The sequence below is a fragment of the Chiloscyllium plagiosum genome, chromosome 3 (genome assembly GCF_004010195.1).
Source record: "Chiloscyllium plagiosum isolate BGI_BamShark_2017 chromosome 3, ASM401019v2, whole genome shotgun sequence".
In the NCBI taxonomy this organism is placed as follows: Eukaryota; Metazoa; Chordata; class Chondrichthyes; order Orectolobiformes; family Hemiscylliidae; genus Chiloscyllium; species Chiloscyllium plagiosum.
The window spans coordinates 131541984-131557717 of NC_057712.1; the positions used below are offsets into that span (position 1 = coordinate 131541984).

Consider the following 15734-nt stretch of genomic DNA (forward strand, 5'->3'; position numbering starts at 1 on the left):
TCTTCAGCTATTTCCTTACCTCCCATCACTCCCCTTCCTGCATCAATTTGGAGTGGCTCAATTTCTACTTTTTCCTCTCATTTGTTTCTTATGTATTGAAAGAAGCTTTTACTATAATTTCTAATATTACTGGCTAGCTCACCTTAATATTTGATCTTCTCCTTCCTTATTTCTCTCTTTGTTGTCCTCTATTTGTTTCCTCGTCTTCCCAGTCTTCTGAATTCCCAGTCCTCTTCCCCACTTTATAGGCTCTCTCCATTCCTGATACATTTCCTGACTTCCTTTGTCAGCCATGGCTGTCTAATTCCCCACCCGCGGCTAATCTTTCTTTCCTTTGGGATGAACTTCTGTACTGTGTCCTCCATTATACCCAGAAACTCCTGCTATTGTTGCTCTACTGTCTTTCCCACTAGGCTCTGCTTTCAGTCGATTTTCATCAGTTCCTCTCTCATGCCCTTGAAATTACCTTTATTTAACTGTAACATCATTACATCTGATTTTGCCTTCTCTCTTTCAAACTGCAGACTGAACTCTTACCATATTATGATCTCTGCCTCCTTCCCTTACTTTATAATCTTTTATAAAGTCTGGCTCATTACATACCACTAAGTCCAGAATAGCCCTTGTGGGCTCCATCACAAGCGGTTCCAAAAAACCATCCTGTAAGGATTCCATGAATTCCCTTTCTTTGGATCCCAGTCCATTTGCATATTGAAGTCCCCCATGATCACCATGACCTTTCCTTTCTGACATTCCCTATTTATTTCCTGGTACATCTTGCGCCCCTGGTCCTGACCTCTGCGAGGATGTCTGGACATAAATCCCAGTATGGACTTAATTTCATTCTTAACTAACAAGGCAACCTCACCCCTCTGCCCACCTCCCTGCCTTTTCCATAAGTTGTTAATCCTTGGATGTTTAACTGCCAGTCCTGAACCCCCTGCAACCATGTCTTTGTGATATCTACCACATCATAATCATTCACGATGATTTCTTTTGTTAATTCATCTACTTTGTTACGAATACTACGAGCATTCAGGTAAAGCACCTTAATGCTTATTTTCTTATCCTCATGATTTCCATCACTTCTACTGGTATGTCCTAACTTATCCTTCCTTTTTGCTTCATTCCTAGTCTGCTTTGAACTTAAACCCTGCACACATGCCAACCTGCTGCTTATCTTTCTACTTGACTCCATACTGCCTGTTGCTTTTCTCAGATCATAAGTTTAAAGTCCTAGTGACCACCCTATTTATCCTTTTCGCCAGAACACTGGATCCAGATCGGTTCAGGTGGAGACTGTCCGATCGGTACAGATCGCCCCGGTTCCAAAACTGATGCCAGTGTCCCATGAAATGGAAACCGTCTTTCCCACATCAATCTCTTAGCCACAAGTTTACTTCCGTAATTTTCTTATCCCTGTGCCAATGTGGCTCGGGCAGTAATCTAGAGGCTATGACCCTCGAGGACCTGCTCTTCAATTTCCTTCCTAGTGCTTGATACTCCCCAAACAGGTCCTCCTTCCCAGCCTTGCCTATGTTGTGGACCACAATAACTGGATCCTCTCCCTCCCACTCCAATTTCCTTTCAAGCTGGTCGGAGATGTCCTGCACTCTGGCACCCGACAGGCGACACACCATGTGGGACTCCCGATCCGGCTCACAATGAAAATTATCTGTCCCCCAATTATAGAATCCCCTATAACAACTACTTGTCTCTTTGCTTCCCCCGCCTCTGTTGAATGGCCTTCTGCACCATGGTGCCATGGTCAGCTGGCTCATCCTGTCCACAGTCTCCCTGTCCATACAGGGAGCAAAAATCTCATACCTGTTGGACAAGGTCAAGGGCTGAGGCTCCTCTGCTCCTGAACTCAGAATCCCCCCAACTGCTTCACATACAGTCACACCCTGTTGTCCCTGATCACTGACTGAATTTGAATTACTTCATCTACTGGTTGTGACTGCCTCCTGAAACAAAGCGTCCAGGTAATTCTCCCCCTCCAGTGTTTGAAGCTCAGATTCCAGATCATCAATTCTGATCTGGAGTTCTTACAGCAACCAACACTTGCTGCAGATGTGGTCACTGCTGTTCACAATGGGATCAACTAGCTCCCACATCAGACAGCTACAGCACATCACCTGTCCGGCCATCTCTACTTATTTAATACATTTATGTTCTGTATGATTGCGTGAGAAATAGACAGGAATTTAAGGATGAAAGATTAAATGGTATGGAGGGAGGATTATAATGAGTAAGATTGCCAAGACAAATAGGTTTGAGCTGTGTGTAGAGATGCAAAGTATTAAAATCTAGGAAACTGTGGAATAATCAGATTAATATGAATATTGAAAGATGTTGTGGAGGTGCTGGTGTTTGACTGGGATGAACAAAGTTAAAAATCACATACACCATGTTATAGTCCAACAGATTTATTTGGAAGTACTGTATTAACTTTCAGAGCACAGCTCCTTCATCAGGTAACTAGTGGGGCAGGATCATTAGACACAGAATTTATAGCAAAAGATCACGGTGTCATGCAACCCAATCGATAAATTGAACAAACCTCAGCCTGCTCCTGCCCCACCAAACTCATCTCCACCTACCTTGACTCTTGATGAAAGGCTTTTGCCTAAAACGTTGATTTTCCTGCTCCTCAGATGCTGTCTGACCAACTGTGCTTTTCCAGCACCACTCTAATCTACTCTCTGATCTCCAGCATCTGCAGTCCTCACTTTTGCCTCGACCTACCTCGATACTGTCCTCTCCCCCCAGCCCAGGAACTCCCCACATACATTTGAGACACCACTCATGCCCTCCACCTCCCCCAAGACTTCCGTTTCCCTGGCCCCCAATGCCTCATCTTCACCACGGACATCCAATCCCTCTACACTTCCATCCGCCATGACCAGGTCCTCCAAGCCCTCTGTTTCTTCCTCTCCCGACGTTCCCAAGTACCCTTCCACTGACACTTTCATTCGTTTGGCTGAACTGGTCCATACCCTTAACAATTTCTCCTTCGAATCCTCCCACTTCCTCCAGACCAAAGGGGTAGCCATGGGCGACCCTGAAGATGGTCTTGGTAAAAACAGTCGATCTTCCTTAATTACACCAGGACCATTCCCCACCTCTTCCTCCGCTACATTGGTGACTGCATTGGCGCCACCTCGTGCTCCCGCGAGGAGGTTGAGCAATTCATCAACTTCACCAACACATTCCACCCTGACCTTAAATTCACCTGGACCATCTCTGTCACATCCCTCCCCTTCCTGGACCTCTTCATCTCCATCAACGATGACCAGCTCAACACTGACATTTTTATAAGCCCACCGACTCCCACAGCTATCTGGATTACATCTCTTCCCACCCTACATCCTGCAAAAATGCCATCCCATATTCCCAATTCCTCCACCTCCGCAGTATCTGCTCCCATGAGGACCAGTTCCACCACAGAACACACCAGAAGGCCTCCTTCTTTAGAGACTGTAATTTACCCTCCCATGTGGTTGAAGATGACCTCCAACGCATCTCATCCACGTTCTGCACCTCCGCCCTCGAACCCCACCCCTTCAACTGCAACAAGGTCAGAGCATCCCGACCTGGTCCTCACCTTCCACCCCGCCAACCTCCTCATAAACTGCATCATCCGCCGACATTTCAGCCACCTACAAATGGACCCGATCAACAGGGATATATTTCCCTCCCCACGCCTATTTGCTTTCCGCAAAGACCATTCCCTCTGTGACTACCTGGTCAGGCCCACGACCCCCAACAACCCACCTTCCCTTCCTGGCATCTTCTCCTGCCATCACAGGAATTGCAAAACCTGCACCCACACCTCCCCCCTCAACTCCATCCAAGGCCCCAAAAGAGCCTTCCACATCCATCAAAGTTTCATCTGATCTTCCACAAAGATCACTTATTGTATTTGTTGCTCCCAATGCGGTCTCCTTTACACTCGGGAGACTGGATGCCTTTTCTTAGAGCACTTCAGGGAACATCTCCAGGACATCTGCACCAATCAATCCCACTGCCCCATGGCTGAACATTTCAACTCCCCCTCCCACTCTGCCAAGGATATGCAGGTCCTGGGCCTCCTCCATCGCCAACCCCTCACCACCTGATGCCTGGAGGAAGAACGCCTCATCTTCCGTCATGGAACACTTCAACCCCAGGGCATCAATGTGGACTTCAACAGTTCCCACATTTTTCCTCCCCCCACCTTAACCCAGCTCCAATCTGCCAGCTCAGCACCATCCTCATGACCTGTCCTACCTGCCAATCTTCCTTCCTACCTATCCGGTCTACCCTCCTCTCTGACCTATCACCTTCATCCCCACCTGCATCCACCTATTGCACTCTTAACTATCTTCTCCCCAGCCCAACCCCGTCCCATGTATCTCTCCACCCCAGAGGCTCCCAGCCTCATTCCTGATAAAGGGCTCCTGCCCGAAACATCGATTTTCCTACTCCTTGGATGCTGCCTGACTTGCTGTGCTTTTCCAGCACCACTCTAATCTTGACTAAATTGTTAAGTCTTTCGTCTTTTAGAATGGGTTGTAGATTTTGGTTCATTAATATGTAAATCACAGAACAAGTGTCTACAGTAAAACAACAAATACAGACCAAATACTTAACTTTAGACGCAATCATCCCAACACCCACAAACGGAGCTGCATCAAGCCACCATTTCAATGAGCTACATCGCACTGCAGCACCCAAGAACTACAAAAAGCAGAAGAAAAATATCTGTACAATGTTTTCAAGAAGAACGGGTCCCAATAAACACAGTTCCTCAGAAACGAACCCAAACAAGCGTACACAATGCAACCAAAAACTACAGCCACATTACCTTACATCAAAGAGATATCAGAAATGACTTCCAGACTACTCAGACTCCTTGGCATCATAGTAGCCCACAAACCTACCAACACACTTATACAGCAACTAATGAACCTAAAGGATCCATTCGATACCACCAGCAAAACTAACATCATTTACAAGATACCATACTACATCAGACAAACTAGCAGGAAACTTGCCACCAGGATACATGAACACCAACTGGCCACTAAAAGGCACGACCCACTCTCACTAGTTTCTGTACATACAGACAAAGAAGGACACACCACCAGCAAAACTAACATCATTTACAAGAACTGTAAAAAACACTACATCAGACAAACTAACAGGAAACTTGCCACCAGGATACATGAACACCAACTGGCCACTAAAAGGCACGGCCCACTATCACTAGTTTCTGTACATACAGACAAAGAAGGACACCACTTTGACTGGACAACACACACATCCTCGGAGAGATGAAACAAAAACACACAGGAGAATTCTTAGAGGCATGGCATTCTAACCAGAGCTCCATCGATAAACACATCAATTTAGATCCTATCTACCTTCCCTTGAGAAAAAGAACCGGAAATGATGGCGAAACATCTGAAAACAAACCTTCCAGCTCAGCGAGCTAACTTACATACTTATCATCAACCTGAACTACATAAATTCTGAAACATCACAGAATTTCTTTTAAGTCACATTCTCAAGATAACTTAAGCTTTTATAAAAAATAGGTGACATCTCAGCTCAGACAATGCATTAAAGGTGTGAGGTTGAAGTTTGTCTGTATCCCAATCTTGAATCAGACTGGTTCTATTTCCAAAGTGGAATTTATAAAATATTAAGTGGATTGACTGCCTGCAGGTTGTGTGAGCAAAAATAGAATGTATCTGCAAATACAGTTCTGCAAATGCAAATTCACTCTTCAGGCAAGAATGCCCTGAGGCATGGTACATTGGTGAGACTAAGCAGACACTACGGCAACGGATGAATGGACACCGTGTAACAATCGCCAGACAGAAATGTTCCGTCTCAGTCAGGGAACACTTCAGCGGTCAGGGATATTTGGCCTTGGATCTTCGGGTGACCATTTTCCAAGGCGGACTTCAGGAGGTGCAACAACGGAGAGTTGCTGCATATCCAATTTCAGTACCCATGAGGATGGCCTCAACTGGGAGATTGGGTTCAGAAGACCCCACTACAGATGACCCCACTACACTATACACTCTCTCACACACACAGAAACACTCATATACACACACTCTTACATACTCACACACTCAAGTAGACCCTCTCTCATATGCGTGCTCTTTCTCAGACACATACAAATACAACCCCCACACTCACACCTACGTACACATCCTCTCACACTCACACTCACGCACACTTTACTAAGCACGCACACACGCAAACACACATAGTCTCACGCACACTCACGCACCTATCCTCTCACAGGCTTAAACTCCATCACACTCATGCACACACTATACCAAGCATGCACATGTGCACACACTCACCTGCACACACTCACACTCGCTCTCTCACTCTCTCTGTCCCTCCCTCCCTGTCAGACATGTACAGGTGCACATACATATAAATCTATGGGGTGAATTTGCATTTGCAGAATTGTATTTGTGGACACATCTATTTTTGTTCAAAAAGCACACAACCTGCAGGCAGTCAATGTAGGCAGTCATTCCAAATAACATATTATATATTCCTACTTTGGAAGTACAACCAGTCTGACTCAAGATTGAGATACAGACAGACTCTAACCTGACACCTTTAATGCATTATCTAAGCTGAGATGTCACTTTGTTATATCGAGAATGTGACTTAAAAGAAGTTCTGGGATTTACATATTAATGAACTGAAACCTGCAACCCATTCTAAAAGATGAAAGACTTAACAGCAGGCTAGGTGTGTTCAATATATCATTTTAATTGCATGACACTGTGATCTTTTGCTATAAACTCTATGTCTTATGATCCTGCCCCACTAGTGACCTGATGAAGGAGCAGTACTCTGAAAGCTAGTACTTTTAAATAAATAAATCTGTTGGACTATAACCTGGTGTTGTGTGATTTTTAACTGAAAGAAGAGACAAAGGTGGTTGAAAATTAGTCCAAATAAACAGGAAATAAAAATTGGTAAATAATATAGTGTGTAAAAAAGGACAAATATTAATTGGGTTTCAAGCATAGACCATATACATTCTTGAAGAAATTATACAGGATGCAGCAAAAACTGAAGTTTCTTCGATGGTCAGAAAAACTAATATAAAAAATGGAGAACTAAAAACAAAGCAAAGAGCTATGAGGAGATTCTCTTTAAATATCATGAATGGTTTTATAGAATAAGAAGGGAGAAGTTATTGGAAACAAAGCGGGTGGAGGATGGTGTTGAAATGAAATTAACTCTGAGGGTGCTGATACCAGCTGATCCTTACCTGCATGCATGCATCGAGCTGTTGTCTTATTCCAACGGGAGTGCTGGGTCAAAGGCCTACAGTGACAAGTTTGGAAAATATTTTACCTGTTTTTCTTATTTGTTGCAATCATTTTTATTCTGTTTACCTGCTTAGATCAATGAAATTTAAAAAACTGCATAATAGTAAATAAGATACTCTATGATACAATCTTGTAGAAGTGAATTGATTTATTAAATAATAAATAGATTGTATTTGTATTATCTTTTATAAAGTGTGATATGAACACGTAAATGCACTACTTTAACATTTCACTTTAATATTGCCTTATTATATTTTATAAGGCACTTTGTAAGAATTCAGGAGCTAAAACATACTCTCTCTATGTATCTGCTGTTTTACTTGATATCACAGAGCAGAGCTACCCCTCGCAGGATCCAGTGGTCAGGTGGCTGAACTGTTCTCAGACAGAGGGCAGTAATAAACTTCAAGTCTGTACGTTGTGGTTTCTTGTAAACTGGACAGATATATAGTTTTGGATCCTTGGGTGCGGTGGAATTGATGGCAAATATATAAATGACGGGTACTATTGTAAAGAGAACCTTGGCAGTTGATTCAGTCAGTCGAATATTTCTCCGGTCCCAACCTGCTCCGTCCAGGTAAAGGCCATAGATATACACTCCCTCCTGCCAGGCAAGCAGACAGAGGCTGAATGTTAACAAAACTAGAGGAAAGACAAAACCATGGAATTTTTCAGCACAGAAGGTGATATTTCACTGGCTCTTCAGCCAGCTCTTTTTGGAAAATACCCAATTGGGTTCACTCTTATAGCCTTGTCATTTCCTTTCTTTCATATATTTATTCAATTCCTAATTGAATTTCCTCCTACAAAATTTCTAGGTATTACCTTCCCAATTACAAGAACTCACTGCAGAACAAAAACATTTTTTTTAATGATACGTTGGACTCCTCATCTCTGTGTCTAACCTGGACCTGAACTGTTTGCCCTGAGAAATAATTTCTCCCTATTTATTCCTTAAAACCATTCATAATTTTGAATGCTTTATTAAATTGCTCTTTAACTTCCTCTCTTCTAGGGAAAATAGTACCAGCTTCTCCAGTTTCTTTACGCAACTGAAGTCTGTCAGTCCAGAGTGATACTTTATTATTTCTTTTGCACTTTCTCCAAGGCCTTGACACCATCCCAACAATGCAATGCCTGGATTTGAACACAATAATCTAACAGAGACTTTGAAAGCTTTAACAGAACTATCTTGCTTTTGTATGTTATTCCTCTATCAATAAAGCCAAGGATTCCAAAGACATTTTAACAGTCTTCTCATCTTGTCTTAATGCAAGAACAAGTAGCAGGGGTAGGCCATCTGGCCCTTCGAGTCTACTCTGCCATTCAACAACGACACCCAGGTCCCTCTGCAGCTGCAATTTTTTTTACCACTCAAATAAGTCCTTTTTACTGTTATTCCTATCAAAATGGATTACTTACCATTTATTAACACTGTACTCCATCAGCCAAACCTTTGCCCACTCACTTAAAGTATCTATATTCCTCTGCAAAGTTTCACAATCCTCTGCACATTTTGCTCTACCACTCATCCCAGTGTCATCCACAAACTTTGACACACTAAATGTGGTCTCCAACTCCAAATCATCTTTGCAAATGGTGAATAATTGCAGTCTCAACACTGATCCCTCAGACACCACTCTGATCACTGATTGACAACCAGAAAAGCACTGATTGCTCCTCACTCTTTGCTTCCTGTTAGTTAATCAATCCCTTATCCATACTAATATGTTACCCATAATGCCTTCTATCTTTATCTTATTCAGCAGTCTTTTGTGTGACACCTGGTCAAATGCCTTTTTTTGAAATCTAGATACACCACATCTACTGGGTCCCCATTGTCCACCATGCTCATAATGTCTTACTAGAATTCCAGTAGACTAGTTAAGCACAACCTGCCCTTCATGAACCTGTGCTGCATCTGCCCAATGGGACAATTTCTATTTAGATGCATTGTTATTTCTTTCTTGATAATAGACTCAACAATTTTCTCCACTACAGAAGGTAAGCTAACCAGTCTACATTTCCCCATCTTTTGCTAACCCCCTTTTTCAAACAGTGGCATCACATTTGCTGTTTTTCAATCTGCTGGAACTGCCCGAGAGTCCAGCGAATTTTAGAAAATTACACAAGTGCATTTGCTATATCTCCTGTCATCTCTTTTAGTACCCTGGGATGCATTCCAGTTGGACCAGGAGATTTTTCTACCTTTAACTCCAATAGCTTGCCCCCTTTCGTGATAATGATTCTTCCCAGGTCCTCATTGACCTTCGTCCCCTTGTTGATTATTGGTATGTTATTCATGTTCTACACTGTGAAGACTGACACAAAATACCTGTTCAATGCTTCAGCAATTTCCTCATATCCCATTACTAAATCCCTCTTCTTATCCTCTAAAGAACCAATGTTTACTTGAGCCACTTCTTTTCATTTCATATATTTATAGAAATTTTTGCTATCTGTCTTTATATTCTGAGCTGGTTTACTCTCATATGCTCACAGATCTCTTGATTCCTACAATTCCTTTAGAATTGAATCATTTAATTTATATTGCCTCCCTCATTCTTACAAACAAAATATATCACATCACACATTTGTGTTAAATTTCATCTATCAAGTGTCTGCCAATTTAACCAGTCATTCTATTTCCTCCTTAGATTAATTTCATGCTTACTGTTTACATCCCTGAGTTTGCATCATTCATCAACTTTGAAATTATATCCAAGTTCAGGTCATTACGATGTTTCAGAAGTATCAATAGTCCTAATATGACTCTTGGGAGACCTCAGTGTGCGCTTTCATCCAGACTGAAAAATTACTACTCACACTAAACTGTTTCCCTTTCCCTTTTCAATGTTGTATCACTGTTCCTATTGTTTAAGCCTAGCCTTTAATTTTAAAAAAATTATAATGTTAGTTTAACAAGTAATTTTTGAAACTACATCTACACAACATAAACTTACTCTGTTTATTTATCAAAGGACTTCATCCTTAGTCAAAGACAATTTACCTTTAACAAATCTGAACTGCATGCAGTTTCTTGAAGATGGCTATGGTTGTACAATTGGTGGATTCAAACGTTTCTTTGTAGCTGACAGTGTGCCTGGGTAAAGGACATCTCCTCCAGACTGGATAGGAACTTGAAATGAGTGGGTAAGTGTCATGACCATGCATCTTAACCCCAAATGGGCGCACTGCTAATTAATTCCAGCGTGTCTTTTAAAAAGCAGTTTGCTACAACCAGAATAATTGTAGGATGTAAATTTAGAGGCTTTCTGGAAAGAGCGATGCTGTAATGTTGCTCCTGACAAGGTGATAAGGAGGTTTCAAAGAAATGGCCTTAAAAGGAAGAAAGCGGACTTCAAAATGAACTGCAATTGCCTGTTATCTCAGGCTACGAACATGTAGCAGAAAGGACAGCGAGGCATTTTTTGTATCTTCTACTTTCAAGAATACAGTAGAACCTGGATAAAAAGCCAGTCCAATCCTCTTTGTATGTACCCATGGAAGAAGGGGTACTAATAATCACTTGGGCTTAAGCACCACTGTGCTGCAAAGATCACAGAGAAAATAAAATGTGCACTAGTCATCCCTATGTTGCAGGTAAAGGGCTATCTCATTCAAGAAATATGAGAGGCCAACAAGCCAGTTGAAAGAAACAAAACAATTTCAATCAACCTGCAAAGCCAAGAGTCTTTAAATGTTCAACTTTAAATTTCACTATCAATTCCACTATCTTCTCTTCATGAACATCCCAGAGACTGAATTGTGTATCATAGAACATAGAACATAGAAGAATACACACAGTACAGGCCCTTTGGCCCTCGAAGTTGCGCCGATCCAAGCCCACCTAACCTACACTAGCCCACTATCCTCCATATGCCTATCCAATGTTTGACTTTTTATTTTGCTTGAACTCACTTCTCATGTCTAACTTGTGTTATTATTTCTTCTCACATTTAGCAACTAATAAACTTACTCTTTTGTTAACTCAAGAAAGCCTGGTTAAATTGGTTCCTTTTAAAATACAAATTCATTTGATTTTGGAGGAAGGTATACAGGGAGGAGATTCTTTGCATAATGTTGTGACTAACTGACAGTGTGGGATATAAAGAAAGGGATTCAGTTCATCCCTCCTCAGCCAGGAGTTAGGAGCAATCCATCTGGAATGGTAATAACTTCAGGAATCTCCCCTCTCATCTGGTTGAAACAATTTGGGGCTCCACCAGGATCTAGTTGTAATAGGCTCGGGATTTGTGGCTGTGATTTGAACCTGCAGACACAATGAAAGAATCTGCCTCAGAAAGAGTTGGAGGCCAAAATGTTGAATGTTTTCATGAAGGAGTTAGATAGAGTTCTTCAAACTGAAAGGATCGAAGGATATGGGGAGAAAGCAGGAACAGGGGACTAATTATACATAAAGGTGGTACAGGCTCGAAGGGCAGAATGCCCTACTCCTATTTTATATATTTCTATGTTATGGAGAAAACCATAAATTGGAGTTGAGGATTATCAGGTCTACTATGATCCCATTGATGGGCAGAGCTAGCCGAATGGGTTGAAAGGCCAATTTCTGCTCTTATATCTTTAGCTGCCTCAATAGTCAGTAACATTGATATTCCTAGTCCCCATTTTATGTAGCAGGCCTATTTTGCCCTATTCTCTGACTGACAGTATCTGACTCCCTCCAACAGAATGCTCTTAAGATAAATTGAAAGCATAGTACAGAATGCTCAGACCAGCCTAATCTCCATGCAATCAGAATGTAACTTTCCTTCACTGTCACTGGGTCAAAATCCTGGAATTTTCTCCTTAACGGAATTGTGAGTCAACCCACAGCGATTCAAGAAGGCAGCTCACCACCACCTTCTCAAGGGCAACTAGTGGAGGGCAGTACATGCTGGCCAGTCAGTGAATCCTACATCCCACAAATGAAAAAAAAATCACAGAATTAACCACGTTATAATTTACTGTATACAAACCGGGGGTGGTATTTTGATCTCATCTTTCATCAGTTTTGTTACTTCATTATGTAGAGTGACACTGTCCAGTGCCCAGCCTTTATGTGCACGTGTGACTTCCTGTCTCATTGCAGTTAAGAATCCTGTGTACAGAATAAACAGAAATTATTTTGTTTCTTTTCTATACAAGATAATAAATCCACTTGCTGCTCTTACAGAAGTAGAATACAAACCAATTCCATCTTAGTCACTGGATAGTTTTTAAAATTACTTTACAGGATGTCGACATGCTTGGCAAGGCTAAAATCTATTGCTCAATGTTAACTGTCCCCAAGACATTGCTGGTAAATCTCCTCTGCACACTCTTTTGTGCAATCTCATCCTTCTGATAGTGTGACGATCAGAACCCGCACATAGTACTGAAGCTGTGGCCTAAATAATGTTATATATAACCCTTTCATACCCACCTTGCTCTTGCATTCAACTACTTGAACTAATAAAGGAGGAGAAAGTGAGGACCTCAGATGCTGGAGATCAGAGTCAAGAGTGTGGTGTTGGAAAAGCACAGCAGGTCAGGCAGCATTCGAGGAGCAGGAGAATCCTGGGCCAATTTCAGGATTCCTTCTCAGGATTCCTTGATGAAGGGCTTTTGCCTGAAATATCGATTCTCCTGTTCTTTGGATGCTGCTTGACCTGCCGTGTTTTTCCAGCAGCACATCTCGACCCTTGAACTATTAAATGCAAGTATCTCATATGTTGTGTTAATCACTTTATCTACTTGTCCTGTTGTCTTCAAGGTCCTATGGTCATGCTCATCAAGGTCCCTCTGAACCTCTATACTTCCTAGAGTCCTACTATTCCTTTGCCTTTTGAGTCCTCCTGAAATGCAGAACTAATTAATTAATTATCCAGCATTAGGATTAAATTCCATTTGCTACTGATTAGCCCATCTGTCCAGCCCATCTATATCCTCCCGTAGTCTAAGGCTTTCTTCCTTGCTATACACCACACCACCAATGTTTGGAGTTCTTTGATAAACAAATTAAAAAGGTAGTTCAAAACTTTCCTTCAACAAAATATTGGAAGAATGAAACCATTGTCTTTGGTCCCAGCTACAAGCTGTGTTCCCTGATCAGTGATTCCATCTCTGTCCTTACCAACAGTATGAGACAGTACTGGCATACCTTACCCTGAAGTACACTTTTGACTCCTTATTTACATTGTCAGTAAGACTGCCTCTTTCTATGTTGGTTAAATTATCCTCTGTATGAGTCACAAAGTCATTCGGCATGGAAACAGACTCTTTGGAACCGGTCCATGCCGAACATAATCCCAAAGTAAACCAGTCCCATCTGCCTGCGCCTGGCCCACATCCCTCCCAGCCTTTCCCATTTCTGTATCTATCCAAATGTCTTTGCAATGTTGCAATTGCACCTACATAAGGAGTAGACCATGTAGCCCCTTGAGTCTGCTTGGCAGAACCTCCACTGTTCCTGGTGGTAGAGAATTCCAAAAATTAAAAATCCTCCGAAAGAAGAAATTTCTTCCTCATGTTCATCTCAAATGAGAGGGTCCTTACTTTTCAACTGTCCCCTCTGGTTATAGATTCTCGGGAAACCTTCATCTCAGCATCTACCCTGTCAAGTGGCCTCAGAATCTTAGATGCTTCAATAAGATCATAGTTCATTCTTTTAAACACCAGTAAGTATTGGGTCAGCCTGTTCAACCATTCGTCATAACACAACACCTGCACTCCAGGAATCACTCCAGTTAACTATTCTGAACTGCCTTTAATACAAGTATATATCTTCTTGAAAAAGGAAACCAAAAATCTACATAGTTCTTTGGATAAAAGTCCTATACACTATCGAGACATTTCCTCCTTTTATTTTCCAGCTGTATTGCAATAAAAACTGCATTCTATTTGCCTCTCTAATCTCTGGTGTATCAGCATGCTAACTTTGTCTGATTCATGTACCAGGACACTCAAATCCCTTTTTACTGCAGCATTCTACAGTATCTCTCTTCCTTCAAATAATTTTCTGCTTTTCTATTGTTTCTTCTGCAATGAACAACCTCACAACTTCCAATATTATACTCAAGCTGCCAAATGTTTACTCCATGCTCTTTGTGCCCTCTCCACAACATCTTTTCTCATTGCCTCTTATACATCAGCATACTTGGCACTAATGCACCCTGTCCCTTCATCTAAATCATCATTATAGGTTATAGGTAGCACACATCCCTGGAACACCATGCTCAACCCCCATCATTAGCTACATCTTGCAAACCTGAAAATAACTTCTTTATCCCTACTTCTAGTTTCCTGTTAGTTATCCAATTACTTTTCTAATGTCATGAGCTCTTACCTGGTGGTGTAAACTTTTTTGTGTTACTTTTTAAATGTCTTTTGGAAATCTCCACTATGTCTATAGGTTTTCCTTTACCCATGCTTTTACCACACTTTCAAATAATTCTAATAAATTTTCCAGTGCGAGCAGCAGCGAAGGTAAGACCGTTTGGTTTTAAAAGTACTTACCGGTAGCGGGCAGCGTTGTTTTTTTTTTCTCTTTCACTCTCTCTTCACAGAAAGAGCGGGAGCACCAGGGGGAAGTGACGACGACCAGAGGGACAGCCGAGACCCGGAAGCAGTTAGTGTAAGCTTACCTGGGTAGGTTTTTTCCCCCTTTAAAAGCGCGAAGGAGAGTGTTTGTTCAATGTGTGCAGGAGAGTTTCCTGACACAATATGTAGACAGGCCAACAAGAGGTGAGGCCAGACTGGATTTGGTTCTGGGTAACGAACCAGGCCAGGTGTTAGAATTAATGATGCGGTGAGGCATGACTTAGGATGTGTGGCTTGGAAAAGTAGACTCCAAGGCAAGAGTGTAAATGATATGTGGAGCTTGTTCAAGGAGCAACTATTGAGTGTCCTTGATAATTATGTACCTGTCAGGCAGGGAGGAAAGGGTCGTGCGAGGGAACCGTGGTTTAATAAGGAATTGGAATCCCTTGTTAAATGAAAGAGGGCGGCCTATCTCAAGATGAGACGTGAAGGTTCAATTGGGGCGATTGAGAGTTATAGGGTAGCCAGGAAGGACCTGAAGAGAGAGCTAAAAGCAGCAAGGAGGGGACATGAAAGGTCCTTAGTCGGTAGGATTAGGGAAAACCCTAAGGCTTTCTATAGGTATGATAGGAATAAAAGAATGACTAGGGTAGGAATAGGTCCAGTCAAGGATAGTAGGGGGAAGTTGCGTGTGGAGGCGGAAGAGATTGGGGAGACACTGAATGAATACTTTTCTTCAGTATTCACTCAGGAACAGGACATTGTTGTCAATGTGAGTACTGAGTCACAATTAAGTAGAATGGATGACTTTGAGGTATGTAGAGAAGAGGTGTTGGAAATCCTGGAAAAGAT

The 15734-nt window shown here is 42.0% G+C and overlaps 1 protein-coding gene across 1 annotated transcript in view; it reads right to left on the reverse strand.

Moving 5' to 3' along the window:
- Positions 1 to 7583: 7583 nt before the first annotated feature.
- LOC122540179 (dynein axonemal heavy chain 8-like) overlaps positions 7584 to 15734 on the reverse strand; it is a 1249383-nt gene continuing 1241232 nt past the window's right edge. Inside the window, exons 91-92 of the mRNA XM_043675521.1 lie at positions 12341 to 12462; positions 7584 to 7962 (exon numbers count right to left, since the gene is read on the reverse strand). Coding sequence (XP_043531456.1) covers positions 7675 to 7962; positions 12341 to 12462 — 410 coding nt within the window. The 3' untranslated portion in view covers positions 7584 to 7674. The remainder of the gene's footprint in view (positions 7963 to 12340; positions 12463 to 15734) is intronic.